This window comes from Lissotriton helveticus, chromosome 10 (assembly GCF_964261635.1).
Source record: "Lissotriton helveticus chromosome 10, aLisHel1.1, whole genome shotgun sequence".
Lineage (NCBI taxonomy): Eukaryota > Metazoa > Chordata > Amphibia > Caudata > Salamandridae > Lissotriton > Lissotriton helveticus.
In genome coordinates this window covers 319,363,929-319,377,383 of record NC_136071.1, presented here as the reverse complement: position 1 = coordinate 319,377,383, position 13,455 = coordinate 319,363,929, and the positions used below count along the sequence as shown (strand labels likewise).

At 39.3% G+C, this 13,455-nt stretch overlaps 1 protein-coding gene across 2 annotated transcripts in view; it reads right to left on the bottom strand.

Annotated features, from left to right (window-relative positions):
• Positions 1 to 13,455, bottom strand: part of PTH1R (parathyroid hormone 1 receptor) — a 643,148-nt gene that overhangs the window by 460,202 nt on the left and 169,491 nt on the right. Inside the window, exon 2 of one of the 2 annotated variants that reach the window (XM_078662472.1) lies at positions 10,340 to 10,417. The exons of the other annotated variant lie outside the window; for it this stretch is intronic. Coding sequence (XP_078518598.1) covers positions 10,340 to 10,417 — 78 coding nt within the window. The remainder of the gene's footprint in view (positions 1 to 10,339; positions 10,418 to 13,455) is intronic. 2 annotated transcript variants of the gene reach the window in all.

Genomic DNA, 13,455 nt, shown 5'->3' with positions numbered 1-13,455 from the left:
TAGACTTATACCCAATTGGCACATTTAATTTAATTTAACTTGTGAGTCCTTAGTAAGGTGATACAACCTGTGTCCAGCGTCTATAAATTAAATTCTATTAGTGGGCCTGAAGCACTGACTGTGCCACCCACTTAAGTAGCACCATTGCAGCAAGTGTTTGCAGTTTTTAACTGCCAAGCTGACCTGGCACAATAAATCCTTTGCCAGGCCCAAAACTTATTTTTAATACATATATATGTCAGCCCTAGGGTAGGCCCTGGACAGCCCAGAGGACAGGATGTAGTGTATTTAAGAAGTTGGACATATACTTTTATGTTTTACATGCCCTGATAGTGCAAAACTCGTACATTTGTTTTTCACTTTAGTATGGTCTACCTCTCCCATAGCATAACATTTGGCTTCCCTTATTATATTTAAGTGATAATTTCCAAATGGGAGCAGGTGAGCAATTCATGTTTGCTGTGTTTGGAATTGTAATGAAAAATACTCTCTCATGGCGAAGGCAGATTTTACATTACAATTTTGAAAATGGCAATTTTAGAATGTTGGCAATTTCCTGCCTTATCCCTTTAGTACCTGCAGCCTGTCCCTGGGTCACATAGCTGGGCTTAGCTGACAGTTGAGCTTTGGGTATTCCTCTTAGACAGCCACACACAATAGAGAGCTTAGGTGTGCCTGTATAGGCGATCACTGTAAGAATGGTAGGCTGGAGCTGGCACAGCCCTACCCTCACTTGAACAGGCTGTGTCCTACTCACACACAAAGGGATGCATAACCCTGGAGTCTGGAGCCAGGGCAGGGAAGGTAGGATGCCTGTGGACTGCAAAGGGAAACCTCTAAAAGCTTCTCCTGCTTCAAAAGAAAGCTCAGGTATACACCTTAGACCCCGGACACCACCTCTTCAGTGCACTTCTGGACTTGTGGATACTTGTGGATACGCTGCCAGGAAGGAGAATTGCTGTGGTGCTGAAAGGGCTGCCACTCTGCTGAATTGCTGCTTTGAAGAGACTGCTGCCCTGGCTGTGCTGACTGAATGTCTACTTGCCGAGTTGAGGAGGACCTGCATCTGTTGAACCCAAGACCCAAGAGTGCCTCCAAGGGCTAGCTGACTGGCATCCTGACTAGAATGTCAGGGACAGAAGACACCAACAACCTTGAACCCAGCACCTGGACTCTGCAATCTGTGAGTCCTAACCCTGCCATATGCTCCTACCCCAATTTTGGACCCTTGGAAGTGGTCCTGAAGGTCCTCTGCCAGCACCTCTGTGGATCCTGAAAAACCAATGCATCTTCCCCATAGAACATCTCCAGCAGAACTGGTGCATCGCCTTTGCTGTGTGAATCATTACAAGGACTCTGCATTGACCCAGCAACCCACTTCTTAAACTCCGCCTGTACAAAGCTTTCCCAATGCAAGCTCTAAAATTGTAAATCCCTTGTCAACTGCAGCCTCGACAATGACGCAGGTTCTCGCCTCGCAGCCTCACAGCTCTTCGGAACCGATGCATCACCACGACTGAGCACCACATCCTCGATGCAGGACTTTGTATCGCAATCCCTCATCAACAGGATCATCGATGACGATGAAGAACCTTGCATCGAAGCTTCCCCGCTACTTGGGACCAATGCATTGCCCCGGCTGTCTGACCCATCCTCGGTGCAGGACCTCACAACTATTTTTACTGACACTTTTTAAATTACATATGCCTGGGTCTACTGATTACATTTATGTCATTTTGGTATTATTTTATTTATTTAAAATGTCTCTATTTTTCAGAATTGTTGTGGGATTTGTTATGTATTTTCACTTTAGTAATGTTTGAAGTGCTGCATAAATACTTTTCACAGTGCCTCTAAGTTACGTCTGACTGTTCTGTGCCAAGCTATCAACGGTTTGAGATGAGGTTAATTTGTGGTTTGCTTGAGTCTTACCCTGACAAGCATTGTGGTTGCTGCTTGATTAGGGTTTCACCTCCCTCAAAAGTAGCACTATTTCTTACAGATATCATGTGGCAAATAATTTTACTGCGTATTCTAATGTTTTGTAGTATTTTTGACTAAGCCTGCATTGCGTGATTCATATACTATTACATTTCTTTGGCAAAATACCACACTTGATTCGTATTATATGTACATATACATGTACATTAATCAAAGTTCAATTTAAAATAAACATGAATGCTAATAGATTTTGAGATTTGTACTCTACAGCCCACCATAGCCACCTGAATCCCAAAGACATACCTGTTATACATAAAGGTAAAAGCACTTTAAATCACCTTTCCAAAATTTGCAACCAACACATACAAAGCATTGTTTTTAAGCATTTACATACAAGGGCTTTGCAATTTTTCTGCTACCGTTGTCATCAGGCCACACACAACCCTACACCTATCCTACAACATCATTAAAAGGCGCTAGTGATTACTAGAATACTGCCAGCACCTCAGCTGAAATGCACATGCTAGCTGCAAAACGCTTTGCAGTACGAAACGGCATGAGTACAATGTAGACAAATATTAATAATAAAGTCTGAACAAGGCTAACAAAAAATTCCCTGCAATCAAGTAAAATATCGCCTCCAGTAGTGAGCGAAATTGGAAAAAAAATATCAGAAAAATATTTTGATAAATAGTTGTCCTTTTTCTTTTCTGAAAATTGAATGTAAAGGCATGGCTTTCGACATACCGACCAGAGACTGATTAGCAAAGAACATTTCTCATGAATGTATTGTTTCTCCCCCCCCACCCCTTACCCCAAGACATTTTCTGCTGAAGTAGTCACCTGTGGTTGAAAACTTACGTGAAACAGGGGGACACAAAATATGCAAATTTTACGAGATTTCACATTCCTGACAATATTACCACCTTGGCATAATCAGCAGACATTTTCACTACCTCACAAAAAATACTGATAAGTACAAATTAGACAGAAAACAGCACAACAGGCCTGTAGTTCTAAATCTCAACTCCTTCTAACCACCAGGAGGTTTGCACATCACGAGCACAACGTAATACATTAGACTGAAGTGTACCTAAATCTTCCTCAGCTCCTAGGCTACTCAATGTTGCAAAATCAGACAGAATTACTTCAACCACTTGGCATTCTGCATTCAAAAAACCACAGTGATCATCCTGGAAATGGTAAATCTCTCTGACCACATACATAAATAAACCCCTACAGTGACACGAAAACACAACATAATTGCCACTCAATCATAAAATTTGTGGCAAGCAATCAAACTCAACGCCCAACCTCACTTCACAAAAAGGACATTAAACATTATTAGGGATAGGCCTCATCTCCCACCATCAAACACATTACTCCAACTTTAGTCTCCTAGATTCCTATACTCATTCACTAAATTGAATGGTAATATACATACCACTATTTAGCACACCCACTGCATGCAATCCCATTTCCAGCAGAAAATACAAATGAAGGACTATAACGGCTACCCAAACCATTTACATTTTACTCTTTCTCTGCATATGAACGACACCTTGTTCCACCATTTCAGTGGTCTACCGCTCTCAACATTTATCTCTTACTATATCATTTACACATACAATTTCTGTAACCCCTTCCTCAACTGTGGATATCACCAGCTTTCTAGAAACTCATGATATAAATAAGAACCCATCTGCAAAGATTGGCTAAATCTTTTACCCATGAAAACCCCTTCAACGCATTGAGTACAGCACTCCACTTGGCCAAAACTGCATATTACATTTACTTGATGTCCTCCCTTGAGCATCAACCTCAGAAACAATCAGACTCTCCCACACCAATTAAACGTTCCTCTCCCTAAATCCACCCACCCCACCCTATGCATCACAGCAGCTGTTCTTGGCTATCAAATAAAATCACTGCCCCCAACCACAGCCAACTCACTTAATTACACAACATGGACACATTGACAGCACCAGCGTCTACAGAGATACCAGATTAACAAAAACAAGCACATTTGATATAACAACTAGTATATGCTGTCTCACACACAACAAGCACAGACCATGCACTCAATGGCTCCCCCCTACTATCTCTATCCATTAGACAACAAACATATTACTGATGTACATGATGAGACAACAATCTCTCTTGTCTGGCACCAATAACATTTACTAAGACCTCCATTAACAGGGATTTGCCACCCAACCATCAAATATTGACCACAGAGGATAAGTATGCATATGAAAAAATACACAACTTCTAAGCAAAAAGTTATACAGGTGGATATAATCCACCAGAACATAACCCAAAGCACCTCATCACAGCATAATTCAGACAGAAATCTCAAAAACAAACCTGTGATTTGTGTGAAGGGCACTACTGATATTCGACATTGTGATGAGACCACGCTCATGGGAGATTTTGTGCTATAAAACTGTACATAACATAAAATACAATAACAAAAGTCAAATAAGATACATATATAGATAGAGATCTTAATGTTCACATGGTCTTGCAGTGAGCCTGACCCATGGTTGGAAAGGGCTCTCGACCGAATATCAAGTCTCTTAGGCACAACAAGATGGTTCAACAGAGTAAAGTTGACAGCGAATGCATTGCTCTGAAAGACCTGAATAATCAGCACGATGGTGCGTGATTTCCTTTTTTTTCTGATGGCATGGCAAATAAGCAAAATAATTCCAACCTCATACTTTGAACTCTTTCCAAAATGTCGAAAGCTTTGGATTCCTAAGATTTGATATACACCTTTCCCCCATCACAGTTTGAACACCTTTGTGGGTGCAGTTTAAGTTTTGGACCCATTACAGGATTATGCTTGGTGAATTGTTTGTTTTTTCTTTTGTGAATTACACCTTGTGCAAATCATGGAAACAAAGAGCACTAACTCACTTTTTGTGAATGCAGAAATAGGGACATAAAATCCATTATGTATGTGTATTTTCGCCTTCCTTTGTAATTGGGAATATTAGGCACCCACTTATTTGTGAACCTCTGCTTCATCATATATTTGCAAGTTCCCACAGTGATCTAGCACTGAAACTATACACATAATCGCACTAGTATGTACACAAATGAAAATATTCATTAACATTCTGAAATGCTTTTCTTTTTCTTTGTGGCTCTCGCAATGTATAAGTTAAAATTTTAGTTTAATATAAGGAACTTCAGTCTTCAGTTTCCCCTGCCATTATAGGCTTTCATAGAATGTCCTAAACTCTAGCAAATCACTAGTTAATCTCGGCTGCTTGATCCGTTATTTCCATCCTAATCCTGCTGTGTCTAAGAAAGATGTTGATCGATTTTCAATTACTAGTTAAACTTTATTCCTGCAGTAGCAAACCAAATAGCACAGGGATTACATGGGACAGAGTGCCTTTTTAACTCTGTGATATATGGATGGCAGGGACTGGGTTATTTCCCTTAACAACTATTTGCCAATATAATGACTTTTCAAAGGTATCCCAAGAGAAAGGGGTCCCTATCTTTCTAGCTAAAACCATTACAAGAATTCTTTACGCACTAACCAAAAAAATGCTATATTAATTAGTAAATAATATTAACAAATTGAGTCAATCCTTGAGGAATATGCTGGAAGGAAGACAACACACTTTAAATTCACACAAGTCTGGGACCTGTCTGCAGGATTGAGCGTTTAGCCCCAGTAGAGGGAATCATTAAACACCCTTACATGAATAATCATTCATTTCAATCTTTATTTTGATCTATTTGGATCATAAAAGAAATAAAGAGAGTATACAATCGATTTAAAATAATACCAAATAGGACAAGGATTGAGAAACATTGCAATAAACCAGTTAAAATCAATTGCAGTATGTTACATTTAAAATCATCAATACATTTCATTTATCCCGATTCTGTCTCAGACTTCATGTAGCGGGTGCGAGTGTGCCACATTGCTGTTAGAAATTTTGCCACCGCAAACACAATCGGGGGTGATAGGTCTGTCTTTAAAATTCTATAGGCTGAGAGGTAGTGACTGAATCCGAGGTTTTTAAGGAGGGGAACAAGCCAATATTTCCTTGATCTTTGATAGGCGTTACAGAAAAATATAATATGCAAGTCGTTTTCCTGGTGGTATGAGCATGATGGGCACTGTTCTCTAGTCGGGGACTGGGCCCAGCGTTTGGTAAATGCCCTGATGGGGAGTGTGCCATAACACCACTGCATAAATTCGTTTTCTGGTCAAAACGGGAGTTATACCATCTAGAACATGCTCTAAATAGTATTAATCTTTAGATTCAATAAACAAGGTTGTAGGGGACCCCTCCCGTATATTCCCCATTGAGGCCAGTAGCTTTAGCTCGTAGAAATCCCTCGAAAGAAGTTTACGTGGGATCCTACTGCATGCGTTTCCTGGATCTAGCCATAGTTCTGGTCTTCCTAGGGTCACACATGTATGCTTTATGTATCTCAGCCATGGGATTTGTGTTGCATTGGGTAGGGGTACACCCTTATATGAATAATCAAGGTTCAGTTCACCAAAAACTTGGTAATTTAGTCTGTTATTATTATGTGATTTCATCGCCTTTAAAATGTTCTCTGTTTAGCAATTGGCTTTGAATGTTATGAATATGTAAATAAATCACTTACTCTTTTAATGCCTACAGATTGACATTTTTTTGGTCTTTGACAAAAGGGAAAATGTGGCGTTTATTTGTACATCTCAGAGCCAGGAGGGACAGAATTGCATCACAATAAGTTGAATTTAATAACCCAAAGTAAAGCACAATGCCTACACAACTGAGTCACTTTTACTATTTTAAATGATTTACTGAATTTGAGTTTTCCTACCTTATGAATCAATCTCACAAGTTGTGATTAGGAAATCCGAAATTCTTTACTTTTCTAATTTTTCAGTCAAAGAGGCTAGTAGTGAGACAGCCTTTGTGGCCTACTTTTTTTTAATGTAACTACCTATCTGAGTTTGCCTGCCTTGTTGAGATTCATGTGACTTTTAGAATGGTGCTGAAGGAGTTCCCATTCTGCAGCACTAAGCATTCCACCAGGTGTATATGCGCTACAAATGTCTGCATTTCTTTACACAATTTACCATATATGCATACAGAAATTCCACTTGGGAAATCGCAGATTAATGGCAAACCCCTGGTTACAATGTGTTAAAGGTTAACCAAGACACAATAGTCCTGACTACATGTGAATTGGGGGCAGGGTGAAAGGGCAATCGGGGCGGGGGTAAACTCCAGTCATTGCGCAAACTCCTGCTCAAAGATTGGGATTCTAGGAATCGGAGTAAATACCATCCCACTGAATTTGGTGCCAAAGGCACCATTTCAGCATGTTTTCCTCATTTTCATGGGCAACCATAGGTATGGGAGGCATTTACCACACCCAGTATTGGGTCTGTGAATCAGTGCATGTGTTTTTTTTTTTTAGGCAAAGGTCCGCAAATCCACCTGAATTCACCCGAATCTGCAAGGATCCGGGTAGATCCAATTGATCCACAGAGCCTTGCATGCTAACAAAACATTTTTGGACATTTTCTTACCTATTAGGGGTATGTCACAGGCTTCTCCATCAGTGCTGGGGTCATGGTGCCTTTACCCTGACCCCTTCTATCAGTTTTGCATTTTATCCCTCCCCCGGGGATCATGTCTTGATGCAGAAAATGGCAGCCACAACTTTACTCTCAGGTTGCAGCCAGCCAATCATCGCATTGCTGTTGGTGCGTGGATCCATGAATTCGCCCCGGTCTGCAGAGGATACGCTGCAGATCAGCATCTCCAGATCTGCATAAATATTTTTGCTTTAATTAACTCCAAAACTACAGATTTACACCAAATTACAAAAGGTACTCCTTCTGGAACAAGATCTAGCTTTCTGCCAAATTTGGTGTAATTCTATTCAGCGGTTCAGGCTGTAATTGTGTCTTAAATCGCTATGGGAAATACCATGGGAAAGTGCATTTGGGACCCCACTTTTCTAAGTCCCTGCTTGACGGATCACCCCAAAACTTTCCAGACAGCAGCTGACATAACTGGCAATCTGGTTTAGAAAATTCCATGAAGATTTATCAAACAACACCAGTTTTATTAGCAAAACAAAAGAAGCTTTTCCTATGGAAACTAGTTCCTATCTATAACTACCTACTGGCGACTGCCAATAGGTAGCATATATATATATATATATGTCTATATATACATATATAGAGCGAGAGAGAGAGAGAGATAGATAGATAGATAGATACACATATACATATTTATACACGTGTACATATATGCCATATATGTATATATATATAGAGAGATAGATAGATAGATAGATAGATAGATAGATAGATAGATAGATAGATAGATAGATAGATAGATAGATAGATAGATAGATAGATAGATAGATAGATAGATAGATAGATAGATAGATAGATAGATAGATAGATAGATAGATAGATAGATAGATAGATAGATAGAAGTAAATCTCCAATTTCCATATGGAAGAGAGATGCAGCCCACCAATTTTGCACACAACTGTTTATTTGTTTGTCAGAACACAACATGTTTGTGCTATCCTGTAGCTCTTGTCAAGTTAAAGTTGTGCGCCACACAGACATAAAAATAAACACATTAGTTCATAGACATAGATGACATACTTACAGCATAATGGTGTCAGATCTATACCATAAGCACAAAAATTTATTTCAACATTCACCCAGTGTTGTATAGTAATTGCAAATTATAATGCATAATATAAATATAAAATGCTTATCACATTGTTAATTGACAGCTCAAATGTGTGGGAGTTCATACGCATGAAGGAAATACTACCAGTAAGTGTCATGAAGGTAATACCTCACAGCAGATCAAAATGTTACTGATATCCAACTAAAATCTACATGTTGTATAGTGAATATAAAACCATCCTATAAGTGACATTATGCTAATTTGTTTCTCCAAAATGTGAATCGGTGACAAATTGTTGAAATGTGCAATACACCTTTTATACAATTAATGGAGGAAATGATGTCTTTTAAATGAGCGACAATGCATAAACATGAAGAAACTACTGCATTACAATGCTCTTCCTATATTATCTCAGAATGGGTCAGTGATAGGGATGCCATACCTTCCGAGTCTCATTGTTGTGTCTCAATTAAATATATGGAAATGCATTATTAGTTGCATATTTCCTGCACAAGTGAGTTACCAAAACAATCAATTCATGCCAAAATGGTTACTATTTCATACCGCATACTTCTGTTCATCGGGAGAACCTTAAGTTGTAATTAGTGCATGGTAAAATAATCCAAAAACCAAATATTAAAGACACCACATGTTGGTTATAAAGTACAGATAAAAACATGCTACCTATGGGGGTTTAAACAACGATACTATCAAATTCTACTAATCCAAACCTGTGTCGCACACTCAGCCGTATACGCAAAATTATTCATCAGTCAGCATGGAAATAATAAACCCATCACACAACAACAATGGCATTCCACCACCTCTTTGGGATAAATAATTGTTCATTCAACTAATAATGATAGTTGTCAGTGATGTCATCAGTGATGTCATCAGTTATGTTGTTTGAGATGTCATGAGTGATGTCATAAATAAAGTCATAGAACATGTCATGAGTGATGTCATATATGAGGTCCTAAGCAGTGCATGGCGGGGACACAAGTTATAGATAGCGCTGCTAACAATAACTGGAGAATTTCTGTGTTTTTTGTAGTTCAAAATGTTAATGTTCACACTTACAAATTCACCAGACTATAATGTTGCTTTAACCTTTGTTTTCTTCAGTGAATATATATATATTGATGTGTTGTGTGTGTATATATATATACACATATATATGTGTAGCTCCAAACTTCCAAAGAAGAGACAGCACTCACGAGGGAGGAGAATAACCTGTCTTTGTTTCCGGGTTACTAGAGCAACAAAAGCTCAGCATTTTTTGGTGGATTTGGAGCGAGAATATATATACATGCCCCCCTGCAAAGTACATGGTGGCTCCCCACCCCGGGCCACCACCTACCACTTTGGTCCAAGACTCAGTGTACTGTACAGAGGGGGCCCCCTGGAGCTCTGCCCCCTGAACACACCGCTGGGGCTAATGTTACACCCCTACCTCCCTGATATTAAAGAATAAGCAGTGCTCATGATGTGTATCCAGCAGTGCAGAGTTGTTTAATGTCAAGAAAGGCTCACAACGCATTTTGGCCACATCAAAATAACCTTGCTCGGAAACATGTACTTTATTTAGATAGTTATTGAAAAGTTTTGATAGTTCATAAAATATTATGCAGATTACAGTGATATAGGCAAATTTATAGGTGCTTTTCTTTCAAGAACATATAGAATTTCCTTGTACATCCATTACTCACATATACTTCAATGGGATGGCTGTGCTTGGAAGTATTTCGATGTCCCACTGGCTGTGCTTCAAGCACAGCAAACTTTTTCTGCAAAAAATGGAAAAAACACCTCTCTGTTAGCCATCACCACTTCAAAAAATATGTCACGTTCTGATTTTTTGACAAGGTAAGTGGCTCAGGGAAAGAGTTTGAATATAGGTTGGTTATCCCTTCATAAGGCACTCATGCCATCAGAACAAAGAGTGGAGAACATTTTTTAATTAATGTTCATAATGCTGTTAGTACAATTGCTACTGTTATAACTATTATTGTTTATGCTTGTACAACTTTGACATTATTATTATTGTTGTTGTTGTTGCTGCTGTTGTTAGTTTTTGCGTGATTGTTGTTATTATTACTAGTTAATCTGTATTTTTGGTGATGCAGACATAGGTAGGAATTGTACAGCATGTGTGATGGCACTCTGAACCATCACATAAATAACAGCAAGCTGGCTATTGTGAAATACTGTAAAGTGGTGATATGTCCTGGAGTTCTAACAGTGGGGATGCTACTTTAGTAAACCAAAAAGAGTGCACTTATTATTTGAAAATGGGTAGGGAGCCAAAGGACAGGAGCTGGCAGAAGAAAGTGGTGGAAAGGAGAGCCTTGCCAGGGTGGACAGGAAGGGCCACTGCGAAGAATGAGGCAAGTGCTGGGGACCTCCCAGCGCACAAGCTCTCGTGTGGAAGTTGGCTGGATTCACCACCTCGTCATGTGGGTGTAACATCTTCTAACTTGGAATCCGCCCTGTCCATTACTGCCTTGCTGGATCCTCCTGTAGAATTAGTTAGTGATGTTGCATTGTAACCGATCTTGCACTCTGTATTAAAATAACTAATGCTTAGAGCTGAGATTAATGCATGTGCAGTTCAAATGACAATTGATTTTGTCTGGAACCACTGACAGTTCCCTTCATGAGAAGTTTGATGTGGAATCACAGCACAGGCATTTGCGAAGACCAAGGATTTTTGTTAGTCTCTCTTCGAGGACAAAGCTGTAGCAATTGTAGATATATCAGCAAAGTTCTTATCCATTTATAAGAGTCTGAACTAGGTTCTAGTGAAAATCCTTGGAGTGGATTCTCTGAGACAGAAACACTTGCAAACCACAATTGCATTTGGACCTTTGGTTACTATTTTCTTTAGTGTATATAGTAAGTATTTTATGTAGAAAATGTATCAGATATAACCATTTCATTTGAATGAAAATTGGTATTTTCAAATATGCACTTCACCTTCCATCTGCCCTCTTTCTCCTACCAATATGTACCTGTCGTCTTCTACAAAAAATAAAAAAACTTCAGGTTGGATATATCAAGAGTGTTTTCTCTTCTATTCTAAAATCACATCTGTTTTTCTGGCATATATTTTGTCTTTTACCCAATTAATAACTTTTTTTCATTGGTCTTCCACTGTGACTGACTCTCTCTCCCAACGCAGTCGTCATGCCATATTCTGTCTACCTCTGACAATTTCTGTACTTTGCCCACTCTAGATTTCTCACCATACTGTATTGTTGATCTTTCTCACTCTACCTTCCTGCTCCTCACTCCCATCTCTTCCATGCTTGTTTTTTTGTTTCACACCGCTTTGCATTGCCACCTTAATTCTTCTCTCATGTGCTTATTTCACCAGTTCTATTGCAACCTGCACACCCCCATCTCTTTCCCTGTCACTTCTCCGTCAACATCAGTTGCTTTCTTCTACTACTCCATCTCTATGTCTCACTCTACCTCAATTAAACCTCCTGCTTGATATGTCAGACAATAGTCTTACTTGATTCTCTCTCCATATCTCCTGTCATCATCTGATTGTCTCTCATCCACTTGTTACATGTTCAAGCCTATCTTATTTCCACAAGTCCCTGCAAACTCTTGCTTATCAAGACTCTCTCCCTGTGATGTTTTTATTGCCGGGGCATACCTAAGGTTATTGCCCACATTTTAGGTATTTTCATGGACTGTGTCAAGCTTAACACAGCCTATAGATCAATAACTACTCTGCGTGCATCATTAAATGCCTGCATTTCTCTGGACGTGTTTCCTATCCCCACATAAATGATTACTTCTCTCTACTCTGCCTACTCTTAAATTTTCTTCAACTTTTTATATATGTTAATAATCTCTAGATCATCTCTGTTTTTCCCAAGAATATTGCTCTACAAATACACACTTCAATCTGTATCCTGTTCAACTCCATTCGGGGATTTGGGACTTCTTCGCTCTTTACCACTGCTAACCAGTGCTAAAGTACTTGTGCTCTCTCCTTTAAACATGTTGAAATTAACTTACAACCAATTGGTACATTTAATTTACTTGCAGGTCCCTAGTAAACTGGTGCAACTTATAACCAGGACCGGTAAATGAAATGTTACAAGTAGACCTGAAGCACTGATTGTGCCACACACCTAAGTAGCCCTTTAAAACATGTTCTACATCTGCCATTACAATCTGTGTGTGCAGGTTTAAACTGCCATTTTGACCTGGCAAAATAAATGTTTTGCCAGTCCTAAACCTTCCTTTTTCATACATATGTCACTCCTGGGTAGGCCCTAAACAGCTCATAGGGCAAGGTGCAGTGTATTTAAAAGGTTGGATATGTACTTTTAACTTTTACGTGTACTGGCAGAGAAAAACAGTTAAATTAATTTTTCACTATTGAAAGGCCTACCTTTCCCATAGGATAGCATAGGGTTAACTTTTTATATTTCATAAGTGGTAACTTGAGAGAAGATAGGAATGTCGAGTTTGGTGTCTAAAGACTTGTCATTTAATGCCCTTTTTAATGGAAAATATGGATTTTAAGATACATTCTCAAAATACCTCTTTTAGAAATTTGGCATTTTCCGGTCCCAACTATTTGGTGCCTGCAGCCTGTTTACTGGACCCCATGACAAAGTGCAACTGGCATGTGGTTTTTATGTATTCTCCTAGACAGTGAGACAAAGGGAAGCTATGTGTTGGCAGGATGGCCCACTCCGAGTTGATGAGGGGGAGGAGCTGTCACCTACCTCAATTGCACATCACAAAGGCTCCGCCTGAGCACACTCACAAAGGGTTTGACACTAGTCTTTTATGACCCCAG